Source organism: Mauremys mutica, chromosome 5 (assembly GCF_020497125.1).
Source record: "Mauremys mutica isolate MM-2020 ecotype Southern chromosome 5, ASM2049712v1, whole genome shotgun sequence".
Classification (NCBI taxonomy): domain Eukaryota; kingdom Metazoa; phylum Chordata; order Testudines; family Geoemydidae; genus Mauremys; species Mauremys mutica.
In genome coordinates, this window is record NC_059076.1 from 129,365,929 (window position 1) to 129,391,388 (window position 25,460).

A 25,460-nucleotide genomic window follows, 5' to 3' on the forward strand; every position below is an offset into this window, starting at 1 on the left:
CCAAGCCCAGACCCACCCTGCAAGACTGAATGTTGGCCTCAAACAGTGTTTCCATTCCAAAGAGAGATGTCCTTCTGGAAATCCAGGCAACCTTGCAGGTTGCAGCCCCTTTTCCAATATGGAAGTACCTCAAGAGCTTGTTCCTTCTTTTTGAGCCTTCTGTTCTTGACCATGTGATCCAATAAATCATGCTCTTCATCATCTGAGAACACTAAGTCTTTTGTTTCACAGTTTGCCTCACGAGGCTTTTCACACGCATCATCCATGTCTACCTCAACCACTTACAACAGCATTTTAAAATCTACATGGTGAAAACAAAGGATAAGGAAGGTCAGTGGTGACTTGGCTTCTGCTGTTCATTTCTCTAATCTCACCCCAATGCCATGCATCTTCCAGAGAGTAATAGAAATGGGGTTGATATATCACACTCTAGTAACAGTGGTTGTGGTGTCAGAAACCAAAGTGGCCCCAGCTTATTGTGTGTTTATTAGTTGTGCTGGACTTTTGAAATGGAATTTAGACTAATTTAACAGCCCATCTGATGTTATGTAGATTCCATAAACAGTTGGGTTTAACCATATTTGGATCACACATCAATGAAACAGCTAATCACTCTAGGAAAGTCTTCCTGGCAGCATATTGATCTGAACAAACACACCAAGGGAACATTTTCATCTCAGCAAAAAAACAAAACAAAACAGAAAAACCCAAACTTGTAACAGAACCTGAGGAATTACTTAGATCTCCTCTTGCATTGTCCACTTTGGTTGTGTTCACACTACAGAACCGAGCCATTCCTAGGTGAATTAATATGGCTGCACTATCAGTAATGGTTCAATATGCCCATCCTAGCCATGCTGCCTTGTGTTCTGAACTGCTACAGTTTTGCCTCATGTTTAGTGCTCTTCTAACTCTGTTCAGTTGCATTGCCCTCAGGACGTTTATTCCACAGTTCCTGGTACTGCTTCCAGAAAGGAGTGGATGCCGGGAGGTTTCCAAAACCACTCTGACTACAATCAGGCTTCACTGATGTAACTGAATATGGCCCGCTGTGTGCAGACTGCAAATATTTGTTCAATAGTTAATGTCTATGCAGCATTTTGAACTTAAGTGCTATATAAGTGCTATTATATGGAGGCAGTTCAAGTCATTACCAGTACTGGCAGATTGTGGTCCAAGGTTGCTATGGTGTATCCAGACAGTTAAATATGATATTTTTAATGGGTAGTACAAAGTATGAATCAGTGAAATGGTACCTAGCTCCAGCTAAACCTCCTACCCCTCTACAGACAATTTGCTATGGTGCTTTTATAGTGACATGGATGGCTTATATCTTTTCCATTCTGAATTGTCTTGGGCATGGAAGCTTTTGCTGCTTGAACAAATATTAATGACAATCAATGGCTCAAGGTCCAGTTAAACTAAAGGTTTTCATAATCATCTAAAACAGCATAAAAATAGCAATTTCTACTGCTCAGACTGGTGATAAGTGCACAAATGTGATAATAAGAGGATCCTTAAATTCCTGATGAGTACTTTGAAGACTTAAAATGCTAAGTATACTTAACTAATCATTTGTCATGACACCCCGTGAGCTACATAAGTATTACCACTAGAGCTGACTGACACTTTTCCCCCCTTAGAAAAATGCATTTTTCACACCCCAAAACTATTTGTTGAATTTGGGACTATTTCAAAATGTTTTGTTTCGACTTTTCAATGCAAAACAGCATTTCCATTTCAAATTTAGCCAATTTTTTTAAAAAGGTGAGAAACACCCCAAATGGCTAAAGTTAAAGAAAAACTCGAACACACCCCACCCCTCATTTGGAGTCAATCATATGGTCAACCTGAAACAAAATAAAAAACAAAATTGTTTCAGTCAATTAGAAACAAAAAGTTTTCAGGCTCTGCAATTTGACCAAAAAAAATTGATCCAGTTTGAATCAAACCCCAAACCAAAAAAAAATCCATAATTCACTCAACTCTAACACTACCCTTATTACACAGATGGTGAGACTAAGGGCTTGTCTACACTGGCACTTTACAGCACAACTTTCTCGCTATGGGGTGTGAAAAAACACCCCCCTGAGTGCTACAAGTTTCAGCGCTATAAAGTACCAGTGTAGATTATTCCCCTTGTGGAGGTGGATTTTTTTAATAGCTCAGATCCTATAACCCTGTCCATTGCCTGTTGAAATAAACTAATAGCACCTGAGAGTCAGGATCTTAGTCCACTAGACCAGGTTGCCTCTCTACATACGAGGCCATAGTATCCTTAAACCATTAGCTCCTGCGGCCTGTATCAATGTATCTGTCATCTCAATAGCTAGGTCGGAATATGGCTCTAGTGTTTTTTTACTAAGTGCAGTAAACATCTATTTTCCCAGCAATGTCAAGCTGTGTTGAAAAATGTTAAAACAGAGAGGCCAGGGACAATGCTGATTTCAGGTTTTACAGATGATTACAGTTCTAAAAAAAGTGTGGGAAAATCTTAAGTAGATCACACTATAAATAAGTCTGGGTACATTTCATTTTCGTTGCACAGCATTTTTTTCTGACACCTGGAAAATGATATTTTCGGGAAGAGCTCAGTTTTACTTCATTTTGTTAACAGAGCATGCAAGGTGCCACACTGGTATTAATCACTTAGCCACCATAATTGCACTTAGCCACCTTAATTACTCAAAAACACAATTTATATGCGGGCTCTGTTTACAGCTGTGTTTTAAGTTCACTACAAGAAGCAGAATCTCTAAAGGGAAGCACTTCAAGTGGGTGCCCTTACTAGAATAAAAAACACATTGCTGTACAGTAATGGTTCAAACTCTCCCCGTCCCCCCGACTGTAGCAATATTAAATATCTATGATTCCACAGTGTCAACCAATCAGCTATTTCCTATATGGTGACATTGTTCTCAAAATCACCAATGAAGAACTTGAAGTGCAGGCTTCCGGATGGAGACTGGTTCAGTGGAATAGTGGCTGACCTCTCTCTAAAGTACTGCCTTCCTTTAAAAGAAATGTAAGGACTGTAGGGAGCTAGACTACTACAAACTAGACAGAAATAACATCTCCCGTCTGAAACTCCTGTGCACATGTAACCCACACACTTCCTGGGTGTGGTGTTCTGTCCCATGCAGCAGAGGCTCATGCATTTAGCTCCAGAGGTCCCAGGTTCGATCTCGATGATCGGGGTCTGTTGGTGTTACACAAACATTAATAAAGCCTCTCAGAGGGGGATATTCTCACTTTATAGCTGGGGAAACTGAAGTATAGGGAGGGGAAGGGACGGACTTGCCCCACATCACATAGTGAATCTGTGATAGAACTAGGGAATCCATGTCTCCTGTCACCCCATTGTCTGTTTGAGCCATGAGACCATCCTTCCTCCTACACTGCTTGGGAAACCAACCTTGCATTAGGAGGAACCCACATTTTACTGAATTTGTTTGCAGCCTTGCTGTAGGGAAGCCTCTGAAAACAGGCAACTCCTGTAGCTGTGGGGTCATCACAGAAGGTTGGCTATGTTTTGATAAACTAATGTTCAGTTTTTATTATATACCATCCTAGCACATAAGGACAATATCCTGCAGGCCTTACTTGAGCAAAATTCCCATTAACTTCAAAGAAATGATAAGATTTGGTCCTTGGGCCCTGTCTATACTGGGGAAACATTCTAACTGGTTTTAAAACTGATTTTAAAACTGGTCTAAGAACCATAGCGTACAGCTAGTATGAGGCAGTTTAAAGCAGTCTGATTGTTTCCTGTTTAGTAAAAATGGGTCAGGCTGCCTTAAACTACCTATAACCAGGTCTATACTATGGGGCTAATCATTGTTAGAATCAGTTTAACTAAACCAGTTTTAGAACCGGTTAAAACATTTCCCCCTTTGTAAGCAAGCCCAGTTTCTACCCACTCCCAAAGAAATTATAATCTTTTGTCTTGTAGCACAGCTGCATTATTTTTAGAGAAATGCAACAATGGTTAAACAAGTAAAATAATGCAACTCAAGCCGCGTACTGCCAAACATGGACAATGACATTCCCTTAGCCAGGGAATGTGTTTTAAAGGAAGTGGTGTGTTGCTGAGGAATTAGCTAGACTATCCAGCAGAATCAGCAAACAGGCTTCAGAACCCTGTTAGGCCTGAATAAAGATGTAGCACAAAACCAGTTATGCCAACCTGACTGAAGTCAGGCTAACAGAGGTTTCTGGGTAATCCCAGCGTGGAAAAATACTGAGAAGCAGCATGTTTCACAAAGCCCTGGGAAAAAGTGAGATAAGAGAGGGAGGTGCATTCCTCACGTTACCAGCAGCTGCGTTAACTCCTGTCTTCCAGTTTCTGGTGCTTGGCAACCATGCTGATAAGAAAGTTGCTGGGGCATCACAACTTGCTTACATTATAAAGAAAGACAGATGTGCTTTGTTATTAGGGTTTGTTACTAACCAAAAGGGGGTGGGATATGGGTTGTGTGAAATGAATAATTTGTGACGCGACGGAACTGTCTATATAACCTATACTTAGTTGTAAAAGAGGCTGCTGGTTCTCTTCGGATACGAGCTGTTATTTACTGACACGTGCACTTGTCAATAAAGAGCTTTTGATCGGACCTTGCTGGTGTTGCCTGTCTCTCTGCGGTCAGACAACGAACTTCGCTGTTGGGGTTAGAGTCCCTGACATCTTTGAGTTAACGCAGCTGCTGGTAACGTGAGGAATGCACCTCCCTCTCTTATCTCACTTTTTCCCAGGGCTTTGTGAAACATGCTGCTTCTCAGTATTTTTCCACGCTGGGATTACCCAGAAACCTCTGTTAGCCTGACTTCAGTCAGGTTAGCATAACTGGTTTTGTGCTACATCTTTATTCAGGCCTAACAACCCCATGCAACTAAAACCAAAAATGCACAGAAACATCTTGGGTGGCACGTAATGGAGGCCGGGGGAGGCTAAGGCTCCCCAAACCTCACACTAAGGGGGGCAGTGGCAGATTTGAGGCCCACAGGAAAATCTCCCCCTGCCACGCCCCCCAGGGCAGAGGAGCTCTCGCTCCCCGCCATGGCCAGTCTCAGGGCCTTCAGTGGGTGGAGGGGGGCAGAAGCAAGTGGTGGAAGGGAGAAAGAGGTGGAGTGGGGGTGGAATGGGGACATGACCACAGGGAAAGGGGCGGAATGGGGTGGGTCATGGGCGGGGCCGCGGGTGGAAGAGGCCGAATGGGGGAGGAGTTGTGGTGGGAGGCCAGCGGGGGAGGTCTCTGGGCAGGCTGGGGGCTGGGCATAGAGATCTGTGGTGGAGGTCTCTGGGCGAGGGGGCGCTGGGCATAAGGGTGGGGCCAGCCCTCAAAGGGAAGGGGCATGCTGGCAGCACAGGGCTGGGCCAGCCAGTGTGCATCTGGCAGCTGCAGGTTTGTAAACTGTGCCCTGCTGCTGGGCTGCGTGGAGCGGGGCTGCGCCCGCCACGCTGTGCCTCATGCCCCCAGCCCGCCCTTCACTCTGGAGACTGACCATCCCGCCCCCCTGCACCTTGCCCGCTGGGGGCCCACAATATGTTTGGCGCCGGGCCCACAAAAAGTTCATCTGGCCCTGGTCTAACCCCCCCTACTCTGTGGGTTTTGGACCCAGGAAGTACCATCCATGGAATCCGGAGTGGAGGGATAGGAGGTGCCCTGGAGGTGACTGATCCCACACCCTCTGCAATGCAGCAGGGAGGAGATCTGTGTGCAGGGGGTCCCCTCTAAACACACATGGGGAGAGCAGTATTCTATAGTTGTGCTCCAACACAGCACAGCCTATGCTAGTGCCACGGAAGGGCTGTTACTGAAGAAGGGCTGCCATCAAAAGGGCCAATTAGTGTCAGCTGTGTGGGTGGTTTCTGTGGCCATGACAGAGAAGGAGGAGAAGAGAAATGGATAACGGCGATGGAGGTAAATTCTCTAAACCAGCTTCTGTTGAAGGAGAAACTAAGAATAAACAGGGAACTTGGTATTTCATGCAAAGGGCACTAGCTTGAATAATAATTGCTGTGCAATAAGCAACTGGGAAACGATACTGAGGCAAAGAGCATATTGACGAGTGCAAGAGAGCTTGATTTGTTTCTGGAGGCGGAGTGGATTGAGGGGTATAGAAATACATCGGGACTGACATGCTCTTTGAAAGGGAGGGTACGTGGGGCTGGGTGACCTTTTTGTGCTTCCTAAAATGTTTTATTATGATCTGCAGCTTTGGTGCAGGATTTTAGGTCATCACCACCCATTCCCCTACCAGCTGCTCTAGCACAGAGCATTTCTGTAGACACTGGAGGAACAACCTCTAGCCTCCTTCAGTGTGACCACTAGAAGTGTTTCACAGACCAGTCAGTAGGTGGCTGTATCTGAGCAACAGTGGCCAGCCAAATCCCTCCCCCTCCCTCCCCGATTCCAGCACATCTGCTCTGAGACATGCTTAGGGCCACACCTTAGCCTGAACTACATGTGTGTGGATGGGGTCTTGGCCTGTCACATTTACTCCTGCGCATCTCCAAGCAGATGTGCATGCATTGCTCTAGAAAGCAGCATCGCATGGCACTTGAGAGAGACTGGAGCATTCCATCTGCACCCAGGTGAATTCTATGGCTCAGCTCCCAAAGCTGAAGCTGCTGCCATGATTACAAAAACTATAAGCCCGTCATATACAGGGGTGTCTCCCCTCAGGCTGTGATAATCAGCAGGCCAGGGCAAGTCTGTATCTGGCTGCTTTTGCAAGCGAGAGCTTTAATTCGCTCAGAGGGAAACAACATTCAGCAGCATGCTGAGGCTTGATGCTTCAGACATTTAAAATTAGACCAGGCAAAGCACTAAGACCTGTGTCATCAAAGGTATTAAGGCACCTAACTCCTACTGAAATCAGTGGGAACTAGGCACCTAAATATCTTTGAGGATTTGGGCCTAAAACCCCGATTGTAAAAAGCACTTATGTACGTGCTTAAGTATTTTGCTGAGTCCAGGCCTAAGCTAGCAGAGAACAATTGTGTACTTACTGACAAGGAGATGAAGAACATGACTCAATAGGTTGTGGTCATCTCCAATGTCTATGACTTGATGTAGGCTGGTAAATCCCCTTTGAGAAAGGACTAAACCCATTATGCAGCAGCAAAGGAGCTTTCATAGCAGAGCACTTGTTCAGTGATTGCTTTGTTATGGACAGGACTCTATTCTCCTCTACACTTGTGAAAATCCAGAGTAATCTCAATGGATTTACACTGGTATAGCAAAGATCAGAACCTGGTCCCATATGTGATTGGTGGATGAGCAAAGGACTCATTTTGCCCAATGACACGATCTCCTTACTGATTAAATTCCCATAGGAGAATAGGATAGTTCAGAGTCACATATCGTATCAGTCACATGTTAGAGATCATATTACTATAATGCAAGACAAGGTCGCACAAAAGCAAAATCTCATCTTCTTTGCTGTGGGTCACTCATCCTACTTCTTCCATACTGGTTAATGAGTCAGTGGAAGCAGCATAACATATACTATGGAGCTCAATCCCTTTACGTGCATTAGATTCAAAAGATATTCATTTCCAGAAGGTAACTAGATAAATCACATGTCTCACAGCAACTGTTTCATTGCCAAACCAAGAAGTCAAGTACAGTCACCCCCACACACTGTACAGCAATCATAAAAACAAAAGGAGGCAGGAGGGTCATCTTTTCAAAACATAAATCAGGCCCAATATTAATCAGGCAAACAGGTCTATCACATCATCAACAGAGTCATCAGTTAATGAAAACACACATCCCACAAATGATTAAAGTGTTAAGTGCAAGGAAGAAGCTAGTCTATTCTAAATAGCTCAGATGAAAAGTCATGCAAATCTGTAACACTTACATCAGAGTCCCACAATAGTCACATAGAGAAAAGAAAAGAATAAACTTTTAGGAAAAACATTTGTGGAAAAATGGAACATTGTTTCAGAGCTCAGAAATCTTCTTCACAGTGTCTTCATCACTGTTTGTAATACCAGTGATTAGATTGCAGTTTATTAAACTGAAATGCATATTTTAATGCTCTATTGTTAAAATGCTTTGGCAGCAGACGTACATGTTGACTTTTTATATACACAACCTCCCATTCCCTGAATTAAGCAGGGTAAGTATTGAAATATTTTAAAGCCTAGAGAAACTCATGAGTTGTAATTGCGAGGTAAAGTACTCACTTTTGTATTCCTATATAGCATCCCTGTCAAATTTGGCCCAAAAGTTAGGTTTTGTAACAAGAGGTTTTCAAAACAAACAAAAGGGAAAAAACCAACCCTGCAACCAGTAGAAATTTTCTGTGGTTTTAAATTGCACTGGAAATAGTTTTTGAAACCAAATCAATATTGCCCTGCATTCTGCAGGTGCCAGAGAACCTATAATTGAAACTGACTAGGAACAAAAGTAAAACTGACAAAGCTATTTAATGGTCCTAATTCAAAAATGCAAACAAACAGCATACATGGAAAGAATTTTAAAAATCGAATTGACTTTTCACATTTCAGTAATCTCAGGGGTAACTTGTAATATGCTAAAAATAAGGATTTGGGCATATATGTAACATACTAGCACAGGATTGGTTAAAAATGCACAATTTGGTGAATGTACCTTTAAGATCATGATCACTTGTATCCTGAGAACCCTGCCACTGGTTGTACATGGCATGTCTCCCTGCCTTGTGGGCAGGGCCGGCTCTAGACCCCAGCGCGGCAAGCACGCGCATGGGGCGGCCCTTTCCTGGGGGGGCGGCAGGCTGGGCCGGCGGACCTGCCGCAGGCATGACTGCGGAGGGGGCGCTCGTCCCGCGGCTCCAGTGGACCTCCCGCAGGCATGACTGCGGATGGTTCGCTGGTCCCGCGGCTCGGCTGGACCTCCCGCAGGCATGCCTGCGGCAGCTCAAGCAGAGCCGCCGGACCTGCGAACCGTCCGCAGCTGCGGGAGGTCCAGCCGAGCCGCACGACCAGCAGACCCTCCGCAGTCATGCCCGCGGGAGGTCCGCTGCTCCCGCGGCTCCGGGGCGCCTCCCGCGCATGACTGCTTGGGGCGGCCAAAAAGGTAGAGCCGCCCCTGCTTGTGGGGACTAAATTCAGCCCCACACAGGAAAACAGCCAACATTATTTTACTGGGAGAGCTCCAGGAGCTGGCTTCACACTGCAACATGTTGTGCATGACTAACTGAGTCTGCCAACCAAGGCTGGGATCCCGTGTTACATCCTTGTATTGGTCATCCATTTGGGAGCACAACCCTCCAGCCCTGGCTCAGGCAAATAGTCCCATTGGTCACTAACATCTTTAAACATTTTAAACTGTTCCCAGTTCTGGATCAGTATTTTACTGATAAGGGTCCCTCAACAAAAGCACAACATTTGCTGTCATAACAGCGCTCCTCACAGTTCTGCTTACTACATCTGAAAGAGATTTAATAATTGGCTACCAGAATTGAAATTGCTCCTCTCCCATCAGTGCTAAAGTATCTGATAGATTGGTTGAGCTGAGTGTATTCAATTTAAAGAAAAAAAACCCCACAACAACATTTAGTTTTAAAAATGCAAATTCCAAGAAAGCTTGTTTAATATCCCATCAGGGTTTGTGCATTTTCCAGACACAGCCAGCATCCTACAAACAAGCATGCATCACTGGGGATATTCATTTAACCCTTTCTGAAGATCCCAGGATGGAACCAAGTTATGATTTCATGGTATCAATGTTCCCTGATGTTATAGCCTGATCTTTCAACGGGGCCTTAATATAGTAGAAGTAAATCAAAGACTTGTTTAAAAGCCACTGGTGGGAACTTTGCCAGAAAAGGCATAGCACTGAGTCAGAGTAAGAAAGGCTGACACAGGAACTGTCAAGAAGACACATTTTCATATCTATTGTGGAACCCATTTACAGTGGGCTTGGAGTTAGTGAAACTGTTCATAGAAAAGGAGGATGAATGTCCTGAATTATATCAGTATCCTGCATGTGCAGATTGTGAGGCCAGTTAGAGTGAACAAATGCATAATTGAGCTGTTCTGTGAAACAAACAGCTTCAGTATAAGAGTTCCACTGTGGTCTGATATTGACAGATCTACCTGCTATCTGGAGTGATTCCAGTGCCTGCTTAGCCCGCCCTTTATTCTCTCTCTCTGAGGGAATCAAGGGGTTGCAGATTAATAAAAATGGTAAAATACATTCCATGACACCTGTAACCAATTGCATGCCAACTTCTATTCCACTGAAGCCAATGGCAAAAATCTCATCTGCAGCAAAGGAAATAGGACTTTGCCATAAATGTTCTGGGTTATGATATTTTTTCCTGGTTTTTTTATTATAATAATATCTGTTTCCTGAGTAATGTTGTGTGATGTGAATGACACTCGTGGAGCATTGCGCATGGAGCAAGAGCAGCAGATTGTTCCTGCAATGCTGTTTTCCAATAAAAATAATGGTTTTACATTTGGGGCAGGGGCTGTTTTTTGTTCTGTGTTTCTGCAGCGCCTAGCACAATGGAGTCCTGGTCCATACCTCGGCCCCTGAGACACTACATTTATATGACTAAATGATACAGGAGCAGGTTTCCATGAGAAAAATAATGGAGTCTTAGGGCTTGGCTACACTTACAAGTTGCAGCGCTGGGAGTTACAGCGCTGGTCATGCAGCTGTATAGGGCCAGCGCTGGAGTGTGGCCACACTGACAGCTACCAGCGCTGCAGTGTGGCCACACTTGCAGCATTTCCAGTGCTGTATTGAGAGATGCATTGTGGGCAGCTATCTCACAGAGCACCTCGTCCCATTTTGGGGCTGAGTATTGTGGGAAGGGGAAGGAAGTGTGTGGCTCATTCCGCTTCCTGTGCCAACGCCCCGTGGTGCATCGCTTCACAGCCCAGCATTCACAGTCTTTCCGGCCACGTTTGGCGCCATTGTGAGTTTCTTTCTGTTTTTTACTCTGTCTGTGAATCGTGATTTCTGTGGGAAATGGAGCCTGAGCTGCTGAGGACAGTGCTGATGAGTGTCGCCAGCACAACACGTTTGGCAGTTGAGCTATTCCTTCAGCTCCAAAGTGACAGTGAGGAGTCCGACGATGATATCGAGTCGCCTGCCGCGTGTGACACTACAGTGCTTGTGGCATTCACGGAAATGCTCAGCACCGTTGAACGCCGCTTTTGGGCTCGGGAAACAAGCACTGAGTGGTGGGATCACATCGTCATGGAAGTCTGGGATGATGAGCAGTGGCTGCAGAACTTTCGTATGAGAAAAGCCACTTTCATGGGACTGTGTGCTGAGCTCGCCCCCACCCTGCGGCGCAAGGACACAAGATTGAGAGCTGCCCTGACGGTGGAAAAGCGGGTGGCTATTGCAATCTGGAAGCTGGCAACTCCAGACAGCTACCGGTCGGTCGGGAACCAGTTTGGAGTGGGAAAGTTGACCATTGGAATCGTGTTGATGCAAGTTTGCAGGGCAATTAATCGCATCCTGCTAAGAAGGACCGTGGCTCTGGGGAACGTGCAGGACATTGTGGATGGCTTTGCACAAATGGGTTTCCCTAACTGTGGAGGGGCGATATATGGGACGCATATTCCTATTCTGGCACCCCCCCCACCTAGCATCAGAGTATGTTAATCGGAAGGGGTATTTCTCTATGGTTCTCCAGGCGCTTGTGGATCACCGTGGGCGTTTCATTGACATTTACACAGGCTAGCCTGGAAAGGTGCATGATGCACACATCTTTCGGAACAGTGGACTGTTCAGGAAGATGCAGGCAGGGACTTATTTCCCAGACAGGAAGATCACAGTAGGGGACGTCGAAATGCCCATTGTGATCCTTGGAGACCCCGCTTACCCGTTACTGCCTTGGCTCATGAAACCCTATACAGGGAAGCTTGACAGGAGCAAGGACCGGTTCAACTACAGGCTGAGCCGGTGCCGAATGACTGTGGAGTGTGCTTTTGGGCGTTTAAAAGCCCGCTGGAGGTCCTTGTATGGGAAGCTAGACTTGGGGGAAAGCAGCATCCCCGCGGTTATATCCGCATGCTGTACCCTCCATAATATTTGTGAAGGGAAGGGTGAAACATTCAGTCAGGAATGGACCACCGAGGTTCAAGTCCTGGAGGCTGAATTTGCACAGCGAGAGAGCAGGGCTACTAGAGAGGCCCAGCACAGGGCTACAAGGATTAGGGATGCCTTGAGGGAAGAATTTGAGGCTGAAAGCCAACAGTAATGTTTGCTGCCTTGCATGGGAGTGAAGTGCAGTGGTTACACTGTTAGGATTCTATTATTCCGTAACATGATTTGCAGTGACTGTTTCTTTACTGGGATAAGGTATCTTTCACTATCTGCAATAATAAAGACTGTTTTCAAAGCCAAGATTTATTTTATTGAAAAGAAAAAAACTTCATTGACAGACACACAACATTTCAGGAACCTAAAAGGGCAGGGGGGTGGGTTGGTGAACTGTACAGTCACAATTGTGCATATGTCCTGTCTGCAGTGCTGTGCAATGGCTGCGGCACTTCAGGGTGCATATACTGCATGGTGATGGGGGTTGAGTGCAGAGGGTAAGGGTCGTAGTTCTCAGGGCTGGTTGGTGAACGTACAGGTGTTGGAGGCAGCTGGTGGTGGTAAGAACCTGGATGCTGGGGAAGGGGGTTTGGAGCTGACATTGGGGCAGAAGAGAAAAAAGTTTGGGATGGGGGGGGGGCTGTGGGGCAGCATGGGACTGCTCTGCCTGCATGGCTACGAGAGCCTGGAGAGAGTCCGCTTGGCGCGACAGGATGTCTAGCAGCTGGTTTGTGCTTTTCCTCTTTGCCACAGCGTTTCTCCGCCATTGTCTCTGGCGGATCATGCTTTCCCTTTCTCTCCACTGCTGCAGCTGTTTACTCTCTGGAGCAGAGTGATCAATAACTGTTTTCAGCATGTCTTCCTTGGTCTTTCGGGGCTTTTTCCCTCAGATTCTGCAGTCTCTGTGCAGTGGTAGATCTGGTCAGTCCAGCAGTCAAGGTCACTTTTGGAAGGCAAAAATGGCAACAGTTAACAGGGTACCATTGTTTTCATTATCTCATCCAGACAGTAATTCCCACACACTGAAGGAGTTTTCAGTCCTCACCTTAGCATACTTTTCCCACACACATAACACAACAGAAGCCACGAAATGGTGAGTGAGGGGTACTGGGTGCTTCATGGCTGTGCAGGGGTTTCTGTGCGTTGGGGACAGCAAACAGCAAACAGCTGCAGGGGGGATCTGCACTAAACAGTCTCCCAACATTTTCCACAGGAGTTACTCCTGGAAGATATCTCCCTGCTGCGGGTCACCAGGGAAGAGCGGGAAGGTCTTCTACAGCAATGCGGATTCCGCCCTGGCCCCTATGCAGCTTGCCTGTGTGCAGCAATGGTCCCCCCACCCCTCGCGGCACAGTGGCGCGGACGCGTTAGCCTGACTGGGACAAGGACCACAGCGGCTCTCCCTATAAACCTGCGCAGGCACATTGCCCACGCTCTGGCTGAAACTTTTGAGGAGATTACTGCAGCCGATTACCGCGACGTGATAGACCACATCAATGGGCTATTCCACATCTAGGCATGCATGCATGCAGCCCTAACCCCCTCTCTTCTCCCAAAACTTTTCCACCCAGAAAATAAAAGCCGCTTACCGGTAACCCGCTCCTCTGCTTGTCCTTCAGCAACTGCTGGCTGCTGCGATTGGCTACCATCCTCCTGGCTTGAGAAGAGCTCCTGGCTGCATGCCTCCTGGGACACTGGGGTGTCTTCCCCCATCCCAGTAGCTTCACTCGCGGTTTATCCCCCACCTCCTCCTCCTCCTCCTGCTCCTGTCCCCCACCCTGCTCAGAAGTGTCCATCGTGGTCCTCGGATTGGCAGTGGGGTCACCCCCAAGTATCGCGTCCATCTCCCTGTAAAAACGGCAGGTCGTGGGGGCAGCGCCGGATCGGCGGTTCCCCTCGCGGGCTTTGTAATAGGCACTCCGCAGCTCCTTTACTTTAACCCTGCATTGCAGCGCGTCCCGATCATGGCCCCTATCCAGCATGGACCTTGATACCTGCTCAAAGATATCGTAATTCCTACGGCTGGAGCGCAGCTGGGACTGCACAGCTTCCTCCCCCCAAACACTAATGAGGTCCAGCAACTTGCCATTGCTCCATGCTGGGGCTCGTTTGCCGCGTGGAGGCATGGTCACCTGGAAAGATTAACTGATTGCACTCCACACCTGGCTGCAGCAAACAGGAAGGGGATTTTTTTAAAAATTCCCGGGGCATTTAAAGGGCGGGTCACCTGAGGCCAGAGCAGTAGAGTGCAAACTGATGAGCAGAGTGGCTGAACAGGAATTCTGGGATACCTCCTTATTCCCTGGAGGCCAATTAAAGCGCTGGTGAGTGTCCACACCTGATGAGCAGCGCTGGATCACCAGCGCTGCATTCCTTATACCCCAACCCGACCAGGTTTTCAGCCAGCGCTGCAGCCAGGGAGTTGCAGCGCTGGTTGTGCCCTGTAAGTGTGGACAGGGTGTAATTGCAGCGCTGGAAAGCCTCCACCAGCGCTGCAACTTGTAAGTGTAGCCAAGCCCTTACATGCACTTACACTGATGCTATTGCTCTCATGGCTACAGCAGCACCATGGCTACAAATATCAGGGGGTAGCCGTGTTACTCTGTATCCACAAAAACAACAAGGAGTACGGTAGCACCTTAAAGACTAACAGATTTGTTTGAACATAAGCTTTCGTGGATAAAAAACCCACTTCTTCAGATGCACGGAGTGAAAATTACAGATGTGGGCATTATATAATGATTATTATTATATAATGGCTACAAAGTGGCTTCTAATTTTCCTAGTGTAGACAAGCCTTGTGTGTCTCCCTCTTTAAACTATAAACTCTTTGGGGCTGAGACTATATTTATTCTTGCATCTTGTACAACACTGAACACAATGTGTGTGCTAAATGAGGATAAATAACTTCCATTGTTGTATGCAGTGTTATCGTAGCCCTGTCGGTCCAAGGACATTAGAGAGACAAGGTGGGTGAGCTAATATCTTCCATTGGACCAACTTCTGTCAGTGAGAGACACACTCTTTGGAGCTTACACAGAACTCTTCAGGTCTGGAACAGGTACTCAGAGTGTCATAGATAAATCTACCAGAACTTGCATAACCACCGAAAAGTAGCCATTTCTATTGATGTACTCTGTGGCAAGGTGGTCTGGTGCCAAATAGGGATATGCATGCTGTCTATTGCTCCACTTCAGTTCGGGAACCTCACTGCTGCAAAGCCATTCATTATACCCTGCACATTGCCTAGAGTCACAGTCCTGCATAGCTGGAGACGATTAATGGCCCTGCACATTTGCATGACAACAGCCCCCACAGTGCATTTTCCAACCCCAAAATGATTTCCCACTGGTAGCAATCCAGTGCTGCAAGTTTCCACAGTGCAATCGCCACTTGCTTCTCCACTGTCAGTGCAGCTCTCATTCTGGTGTCCCTGTGCAGGAGATCCAGGAATGTGGCCTTGCACATCTGTAAGTTCTGCAGCCACTGCATGTCATCCCAAGCCTGCATTCCAATGTGAACCCAACAGTCAGTGTTCATTTCTCAGGCCCAGAAGTGGCGCACTGCCATTTCCAGCTGCTCTGTGACTACCACCACCAACCATGAATTGGTTCTTGCCACATCCTACAGCAATCTGACCTCTAGGAAATCATCATGTTCCCCACAGCGCTTCTTGTGGTTCTGCAAATACTGGTGGATCGTGCATCCTGTGCTTGCAATGTTCATGATTACTGTGCAAAGCTGTGCAGGCTCCATGCGTCTGTCAGAGATAGCGGACAGTGACAGGTCCCATGCAGGTTCATGGTATTTTCAAAATAGATGCAAAAATTATGGGATAAAGATGGCACTACAGGATAGGAGCTTGACCCTGCAGTCCCACTTAACCCTGTGCAACTCATTTCTGCCCCACCCTTTGCCAAAACTTTGCAAAAAGTCAGGGAGCTGGATGGCAGCAAGTTGCACTCTGGGATACCTAACCATGGTGCACCACATTGTGCATTGACAGAAACACCCCTACTGAGTACACGCAGCACGAACGCAAGAAGCAAAGTTTGCATGTGCACAAGGATTAAAATAACTGAAGTGGCTTTATGCCAACGTCATTTGCGTCAGCAAAAGTTTGTAGTGTAGACATGCCCTGGCATTCTTCTATTGACCTACCAGTGTCTAAACCATAACTTAGGTCAGCTTAACAATGTCACAGGTGTGACATTTTTCACAGCCCTGAGCGATGTAGCGAGGTCGACCCCAGTTTTAGGTCTAGACCAGGCCTACTTTAGAGAAATTTGTACTGGTGTAAATGCATCTATGTAGTGACATCTGTGCAAAGTCCTAGCAACAGTGCAACATGAGGCTGGGACTGGTGTGATGTACCCTGGTAATTTACTCTTGCTTAGTCACAGCAGAGCAAGCCCTATCTTACATTGGCACAATGTATTTATGCTGGGGATTTGCACTGGTGTAGCAACAGTGGCACAAAAACTCCCCAATATCCACAGGGCTGAAGTCAAAGCACTCCACAACCTCTGTAATGCAGGTCAGTAAGTTGAAAGGAAGAGCTCACTGCAATGCATGGTTAGCAACGAAACACACATAGCGCAGCCCCGAGTCTCATTTTTCACAGTTACAAACTCATTCATTGTTGCCCCAGCCTTATTCATTTGTCCTCTTTGTTAGGAAACCCAGGAAGCAAGAATAAGAATTGCAAGACATCGCATGCTCACAAGGGATGCGTGGAATCCAGCACTCACCTCTGAGGATTCGGCACACCGAACAACATGAGCAAACTGAAAGAGGAGCTGAGCGTTAAGAATCAACCGTGCTGCATCAACAACAACACTTACAGAGCGCTTAACTTTTCTTCCCAAGCTCTGTACAATCACGACTCAGGCCTGGTCTACACATGGGGGGAGAAATCAACCTAAGATACGCAACTTCAGCTACAAGAATAGCATAGCTGAAGTCGACGTATCTTAGGTCAACTTACCTCGTGTCCTCACGGTGCAGGGTCTACTGCCGCCGCTCCCCCGTCAACTCCGCTTCCACCTCTCACCACGATGGAGTACAGGAGTTGATGGCAGAGCGATCAGGGATCGATTTATCGTGTCTACACGAGATGCGATAAATTGATCCCCGACAGATCAATCACTACCCGCCAATCCGGGTCTTTGAGGTAGGCAAGTGTTACCATCTCCATTTACCAATGCGGGGACAGACAAAGATGTTAAATGCTTTACTGAAGGCCACTGCAGGTAGGGAGTGGTAGAGCGGAGGTTAGGTACAGAAGTTCTGGGCTCCCAGCCCTGTGCTCAGACCACTAGACAACACTGCTCTCTGACATGCCTTTAACAGTCTCTGTAAGACTGACTAAGCCACGCTCCACACAGCCTGTGGAGGTTATATGAGAATAACCGCACCGTTCCATAATGTAGGGTTTGCATCCATACAGATCTACTTCATTCAATAGATTTACAGAGGAGTTATGTTGGAAGCATTGGTTTAGTCATTCACCCAGCTTCTGAGCATTACATCAGAATGGTCATTACTATCGCTACAAATCAGACATGGACAGAGTGTCAAAATCTCTATCTTAGAAGGACACAATAGGCTGTACTTCAGTGGTGTTACACTTGGGATGAAGATGGTCCAGGGAGTTTTATAGAACCCTTCAGTCCCAAGGCACAGGTAACTCACAAGTTGTGACCTTCACCTGCAGGCAAGTGGCACCTGTCTTTTAAAACTTCGGAGAAATTGCTCCTAGTCTGGTCCTTACAAAGTATGCCCCCAACTGATCCCTATACACGGAGAAAGGACACATTGGCACTAAGAGGAAATGGCTTTTGGAAAGCAAGGTTTGATCCACTGAGCCAGCTGATCTCTGAGGGCCCGATTCTTGTTCCAGACCAGCACAAATCAGGAGTCACTCCACTCAAGTCAATGTCAGTGTAAAACCAGTGTAAAAGAGAGGTGCCTGAGACTCCATGAAGTCTGCTAGGGACTTGCTATTGATTTTACACAGAAGGCAGTCAGGTACTACGGTGAAGAGGGGCAGGATGAAATGCTATGGGATAGAAAAATTAGATCAGAACCAAGCCCTAAACTCAATTCCTAAGGCTCTGCTTAACTGTGCTTAACTTCACCATGCTGCTGTCTAAGCAAGAAATAGCAGGAAGAGTGAAGGACAGCAGTTCTGATCTCACTTACAGATAATCTTTTCAAGGGGATTTATTTTCCTAATATGTATCTTAGTTCATGTAATAGATATATTTCCCCCCACCCCATCATAGATTCACTCCCAGAGTCATTGTGGTTAGTAGAGGCACCGAAGTTTAGGAACACTCGAATGACCAATTTGTCATGCACCTAGAGAGTCTGCTCTGCAAATCCTTAGTTTGAGAAGTTACAAGAAAACCCCAGTCTGGCCACTCTGTAGAGCAGTGGCGGCCTCAGGGAGCCGGCTGCATCTTCCCAGTTCAGGGCCGCCTGGCCCCAGCACAAAGTTAGAACAGAAAGAATCCTGCTCTAACTTACATTGCTGGTGGTAGGTCTCTTCTGCCAAAGAGGTCGGGTCATGAGCTCTGCCGTGCTCCCAGCCCAACCCCGACGTGTCTCTTTTTACTGGGGCAAAAGGCTGAGAAAGGATATACCCAGGAATAAATGTACTCACATAAGCAGATACGTGTCATGACTTCAATGGCACCTCAGCACTGGAACACAGTTACTCCCCAGCCTAGGGGCTAGACTGTCACATGACTGTCTGCGGGCAATGTCACATGTAGCTGTGCTGTGCCAGGAGAGCAGATAACGGGCTGTGGCTCTCGGCCCCACCACCCATTTTCATGGAGCAGCTTACGTCCCCCTGTGCATCCAGCCACCTACTCTGGCCAACGAGAGGGGAAGGGGGATGGAGTCAGACCTCCTCTCAAGCCCCACCCCTCTCTATGGTGGGGAGTATCAGGGGAAACACCCCTGCTTGGGTGAATTATCCCTCCCCACAGCCAGTCACCATCAGAGCAGGGCCAACCAGGCGAGTGAGGGAGGCTGTAATCTCCCTTATTGCCCCGAGTGGCTGGGAGAGTCTAGCCCTAAGGCTGTGTCTACACTACAAGTGCTACAAAGGCACAGCTGCAGCTAGACTGCTACAGGGCTGTAGTATAGACACTTACCACAGCAAAGGAAGGGGAGTTTCCATCACTGCAGGAAATTTACCCCATTGAGAGGCAATAGCAAGATCCATGGAAGAAATCTTCCATCAGCCTAGTCCTGGAGCTGCCAGCTTCACACCGGGGGCTCCACTCCTAGCCCTGCGCCTGGGGTCCTGGCTGCCACCAGCCCCACACCTGGGGCTCTGCTCTTGGCCCCGCACCCAGGGTCCCAGCTGTAGGACCCACCCCCAGCTGTGGTCCCAGCCTCAGCCCCCTGTGACAAAGTTCCTCCTCTACCTTTGTGGGTCCTGCGCTTATTGGCGGATTTGCTCACCTCACAGATTCACTATGTGGGTCGGGAAACAGCCCAGAGACCTTCCCCTCTGGTAGAAGCCACAGTCCAGGTCAATTCCTCCTCTGTCTGATCAGGAGTTGGGAGGTTTGGGGCAACCCAGGCCCGCCCTCTACTCCGGGTTCCAGCCCAGGGCCCTGTGGACTGCAGCTGTCTAGAGTGCCTCCTGGTACAGCTGTGCAACAGCTACAACTCCCTGGGCTACTTCCCCATGGCCTCCTCCCACCACTTTCTTTATCCTCACCACAGGACCTTTCTCCTGGTGCCTGATAACGCTTGTACTCCTCAATCCTCCAGCAATATGTCTTCTCACTCTCAGCGCCTCGTGCCTCTTGCTCCCAGCTCCTCACATGCACGCCACAAACTGAAGTGAGGTCCCTTTTAACTCAGGTGCCTTGATTAGCTGGCCTTTCCTAATTGATTCTAGCAGTTTCTTAATTGGCTCCAGGTGTCTTAATTATCCTGCCTGTCTTAATTGGCTCTAGCAGGTTCCTGATTACTCTATTGCAGCCCCTGCTCTGGTCACTCAGGGAACAGAAAACTACTCATCCAGTGACCAGTATATTTGCTCTTTACCAGACTCCTGTACCCCACTGCTCTGGGTCTGTCACACCCTTACCCCTGTCCGCGTCTCCTCTCACCCACAAGCCACAGCCAGTCCTGGCCTGAGCTCTGGGGAGAAGGGGCATGGACAGGGGTCAGAGGGGGTGTGAGGTAAAAATTTTGGGGACCACTGGCTTTCAGCACCCCCACGGTAAAAAGTGTTCCAGTGCCACTGGCCCCAAGCAATGCAGATAGGTCAACCTAAGTTTTAGGTGTAGACCAAACCTAAGTGTATGTCTACACTGCAACATAAGCCCACGATTCAAACTCAGGCTCAAGCCAATCTCCCTTCCATCTACACACAAATCGTGCTAACTCGTGGCTCAGACCCAGTCCAGGACCTATCGGGGTGAAGGGTCCGAACCTGAGTCAAGCTGGGACCCAGGGTTTAAGCCCTATTTTCTTTGCAGTGTAGATGCAGCCTCGCTAGACTCATGCTTTGGGAGTCTGCCAAAAGTATCCCATGGTGCCATGGACCAACTTTCTTTGTCCTCTGGACCGTCAAGTTTGATAGTCAAGTTTTCCCACACTGCACCACAAACAAAGGGCTAGAGTGGCTATGTTTTCTGAGGGCACTAGAGTGGTTGGACTTGAGCTCGCATAACACATGACAGACACTGGAGCCCCAGGCTAGGACCCAGGTTTCAACAATTCCTAACCTGGGGTTACAAATGAGGTAACAAACTCAGGATCTGTTAACTCGAATTCTACTAACCCTGGGCTTATATTGCAGTGTAGACATTCTCCCCTCCCACGGGGTCCCAGAGTACAAGCTCCAGCCCGAGCCCAAATGTCTACACGGCAATTTTACAGCCCCAGAGCCTGAGCCTGAGTCAGCTGACACAGGCCAGCCGTGGGTGTTTGAGTGCAGTGTAGACACACCCTAGGCATCTATGGGATTGGGCCCTCAGTGCCTTAGTGATGCATGGAACCATCTGTATTACTATTAAACTGCAGAAAATTGTTTAGCAGCCACCTCATCACTGAAGCAACATAGAGCTGGTTTAAATCAATTGCCTGTTGATCCACGAGTAATGTAGGCAAAAGGCAGCTGGTGCTAAGTGGAGGAAACAAGGTAAAGGTTTTAGAAAGACTAACCATGATGGGGTGTGTTCCCCACACTTGTAGAAGGGGATAACGTAGGCCAGGTGGGGCAATTAACCTATGAGGCCCCAAGCTGGGGGATATTTACAGAGCCCTAATTAAGGGAAGCAGAAAGCTCACCTGTGGAGCAACAGGAGGGGTGTCTATAAAGCCGGGGAGCTGGTGGCAGAGAGTGGGCTCTAGGAATGCTCTCTGGGAGGAAAGGGGGTTGAACCAGAAAGGAAGGGTTTGTCGAGCAGAGCTGGGAGATTAGCGATGGTGGTGAATACGCAGCTGGGATAGGCAAGGTAAGTAGTGCAGGTGGGGTGGCCGGTTGGTTTGAGGTAGTACAGACCTCAGCTGCAGGAGACAGGGCCCCTGGACTGGAACCCAATGTAGGGGGTAGGCCTGGGTTCCCCTACCAGCCACTGAATGAGTGAGTGGTACAACCGGGGCAGTGATCTTGAAAACTGTCTGGGACCATTCATCCCAGGCACTGAGGGAATCGCTTAGCCAGGGCAGTGGACTTCAGGACTGCCTAGGACCACAGGTGCTGACTGTCGGCTTTTCCTGGGGGTGCTCCAGCCCTGCTCTGAGACCCTGCCCCAAGGCCCCACCCTTGCTCTGAATCTTCCTGTCCATCCCCTGAGCCCCTGCTCCCACCCTGCCTCTTCCTGCCACCTCCCCCAAGCGTGCCATGTCCTTGCTCTGCCTCTTCCCACACATGCTCCTCTGCATCCCCCAGTGCCTCCTGCCTGCCACCGAACAGCTGATTGGTGGTGGGCAGGAAGTGCTGGGGGGAGGGGAGAAGCTGATTGGTGGGGCCCACTGACCAGCTGATTGTTGGGTGGCTGGTGGGTGCTCACTATTGTTTTTCCCTGGGTGCTCCAGCCTTGGAGCACCCATGGAGTTGATGCCTATGCCTGGGATGCTGTGGAAGATGTTGCTAGTACCTGGAGAGGGGAGGAATACAGTGACCTGTCCAGAGGGCAAAGCCACGAAGCGCAAACATTTGAGTCCCGAGAGAGAGCAGTGGAGTGGTACTGCAGGAAGGGCTGATGGCCAGGCAGAGCTAATTGCTGGATGCAGCCAGAAGGAGGCGCTACAGTGGTGAGGAGAGCACCCCGCGACACTAACACATGGCTTTCTCAAGAGAGAATTTTCCTCCCACGTGCAAAATAGGGAATTTGGATGGGCCATGGACTCTGAGACCTTGTGACAAGATGGAATGTTATTACTAGCAACAGAGAAAGCGGTTCAGGAACAACACACACTCTCCTCCAGAAACTCTCTCCAACAACTGGAACTGATCCCAAAGAGAAACTTCTGGGGGGAGTTAATTGCATATTTTATTAATTTCAGTCACTGAAGTAAAAAGCACCTAGGAACCTAGCTAAGGTGTTTACCATAGTATCTGAGCACCTTGAAATCTTTAACATTTGTCTTCATAACACCTCTGGGAAGTGCTACTATCCCCATTTGACAGATGCACTGAGGCACAGAGACACTATGGCCCAGATCCTCAAAAGGTATTTAGGCATCTAACTCCGATTAGGAGTAAGGCACCTAAATCCCTTTGAGGCTCTGGGACCATGTGACTTATCCAAGGTCACCCAGGAAGTCTGTGGTGGAGGAAGAACTTGAACCCAGGTCCATTAAGTCCTAGGGCTTGGCTACACTTGCGAGTTACCACACAATAAAGGAGCCCCGGGCGCCCTAGCTCACTCCCCGTCCACACTGGCAAGGCACGCAGAGCGCTCTGACTCCATGGCTTCAGCGCTGCTGGTACTCCGCCTCGGCGATTGGAATAACGTTTGCTGTGCCCCCGCTGGAGCGCCGTGGCGCCAGTGTGGACGAGGTCTTGCATTACTGCGCTCTGATCAGCCTCTGGAAACGTCCCATAATCCCCTATGTCAAGTGGCCACTCTTGTCACTGTTTTGAATCACTGTAGGAATGCGGATATGCCATTTGAAAGCTCCATTTCTGACAGACGGGAATGCTGTGTGAGAGAGAGAGAGAGGCAGAGGGGAGGGGGAGGTCTGCTGCTGTCTGAACTTACAAGACAGTATGCTGACGTGCCCAAAACCCACTCTCTTCCCCCACATACACACAACATACTCCCTGTCACACTTCACCCCACCTCACCCCCCATTTGAAAAGCATGTTGCAGTCACTTGCATGCTGGGATAGCTGCCCATAATGCACCGCTCCCAATGCCACTGCAAGTGCTGCAAATGTAGCCACCCCAGTGCACTGGCAGCTGTCAGTGTGGACAGACTGCAGCACTTCCCCTACTGCGCTCTCCGAAGGCGGGTTTAACTCTCAGCACTCTACATCTGCAAGTGTAGCCATGCCCCTAGGCTTGTGCCCAAACAACTAGATTTCCTCTTTTAAAAAACGCAGGACCCAGTAGTGCACGCCAGGCTGGAACAACTCTCTTCACAAAGCAGGAGTTCCACTTGCAATACCGAGCCCCGGTTGTTACAATATGTTAGCAGGGGCCAGGATTTCTGTAAATCCTCTTGAAGCTGTAGGAGATTTGTGGCTGTCCCCTGTAATCTAGCTACTGCTGTCACTGTAACTGTCTGGCAGGTTCTCAGAGCCTTTACAGGAATGCAAAGCCTTTCAGCTGAGTCACCCTGTCACATACTGTGCACAGAGGCAGAGATACTTTTGCTGATTCCTTCTGATGTCAGAGCAGCTGAGTCCTCTTAGCTCTAACCCAGCAGTATAAAAAGATGTACAGTAAATGTTTGTGAGGTAGAGGGCACAACTGTGTGAGTGCACTCTGTTTGCAGTAGGGTGGGAAGTCCAGCTGCTTACCCCTGCCCATGGCTCTCCAGACATGGTACCACCTGACTGGCAAATCTCTCTCTCCCTCTCATTTGCACACACACACTGTTTACAAATTTCATTACAAAACACCAAATCACACACAAATCACCTGGATCCTTGATTTTTGCGAGGAACTCTGAACCTAGCCCAACTTTGCTGAACGGTTCATGAACAGTTCAGTTATCCAGGGCCCATCTTTGGAAGACCCGAGGTCAATGTCTGGTGTCAGTGTGAAACCAGGCCAAAATCAGCAATTTTGAGCGAGTTTGAATTCATTTGAGCCCAGTGTCACTCTCTTTAGAATAAAACACAAGGGCTGGTCTACCCACAAAATCAAACACATATCTAAAGCAGGTTTATTGGTTATTTTGGTGGAAGTCTGCATGTGATCACTTATTTTGGATTAAGAATGTCCTATTTTGTTGTTGTGAACCCTCTTATTTCAGACTGAGAGTGTCCTGTTAATAAATCAAAATATGACACACAAATTGGAGCCAAGTGCGTTCACACACAAACTTGCCCTGGAATAAGAGACGTGTGAATTTAAAGTAATTTTTTATTATTTTGGTGTAGGTTTGTGTATAGACAAACCCTTACAAATGGGGGATGGAAAAAAGATCACCAGAGATCCTTGCGTTTTATAACTTTAAGAATTTGTAAGGTGCTCAAATACGATGATGGTGGTAACCAAGGAACAGATATTACTGGTAGATCCCAGTACTCAAAGCAAACCTTGGGCCAGGGGGTTGCAAATTTACATAATTCTGAAACCCAGCAAACATTTACACAGACCCCTCCAGAAACTGAAATTGCTAGATTTCAAACAACTCTACTTTCCACTTCACTGACCAGCCTTCAAATGCTGACAAACCTGCTGCTTTCCAGTTGAACCTTACCTCTCCCCAGAATCAAGCAGGGGAGTTACAGGAGTTTTGGCCTGAGGGTGATATAGAAGAGTTCTGGAAAACATTGTCTGGGACAATCCACTATCGAACAAGCTTTCAGATTAATTTATCTGCAGAGATGGCTCAAGCCACACATTTTGGATCTGAACTTGCAAAAATCTTTATAATGAAATCTCTCCCTCTTCTGACCGCCACACTTTTCTGACAAAGCAAAATTTGTGCTGCTTTTCTGCTTTGTCCTTCTAGAAGCTGAATCTAATCAAATACATTTCAGAGGCAATTGCTTCTATTCCTCTCCCTTCCCCCACACTTATGGAACATCCCTCATAAATAGCTTTCAAATCTTGGCATCTATCCTTACACATACTTTGATAGGGGGTTTATGTATGAGTTGTCTTTGTCTATAGTTCAGTATCTTAAAATATGACTGTCATATCTACTGTACATTTCAGTGGTGATTCAGAGGACAGTCAGGGT

The 25,460-nt window shown here is 47.7% G+C and overlaps 1 protein-coding gene across 2 annotated transcripts in view; it reads right to left on the reverse strand.

The window, feature by feature from the left end:
- REEP1 (receptor accessory protein 1) overlaps nucleotides 1-25,460 on the reverse strand; it is a 97,327-nt gene that overhangs the window by 9,586 nt on the left and 62,281 nt on the right. The window contains exons 7-8 of one of the 2 annotated variants that reach the window (XM_045017295.1): nucleotides 16,811-16,846; nucleotides 129-280 (exon numbers count right to left, since the gene is read on the reverse strand). The exons of the other annotated variant lie outside the window; for it this stretch is intronic. Coding sequence (XP_044873230.1) covers nucleotides 129-280; nucleotides 16,811-16,846 — 188 coding nt within the window. The remainder of the gene's footprint in view (nucleotides 1-128; nucleotides 281-16,810; nucleotides 16,847-25,460) is intronic. 2 annotated transcript variants of the gene reach the window in all.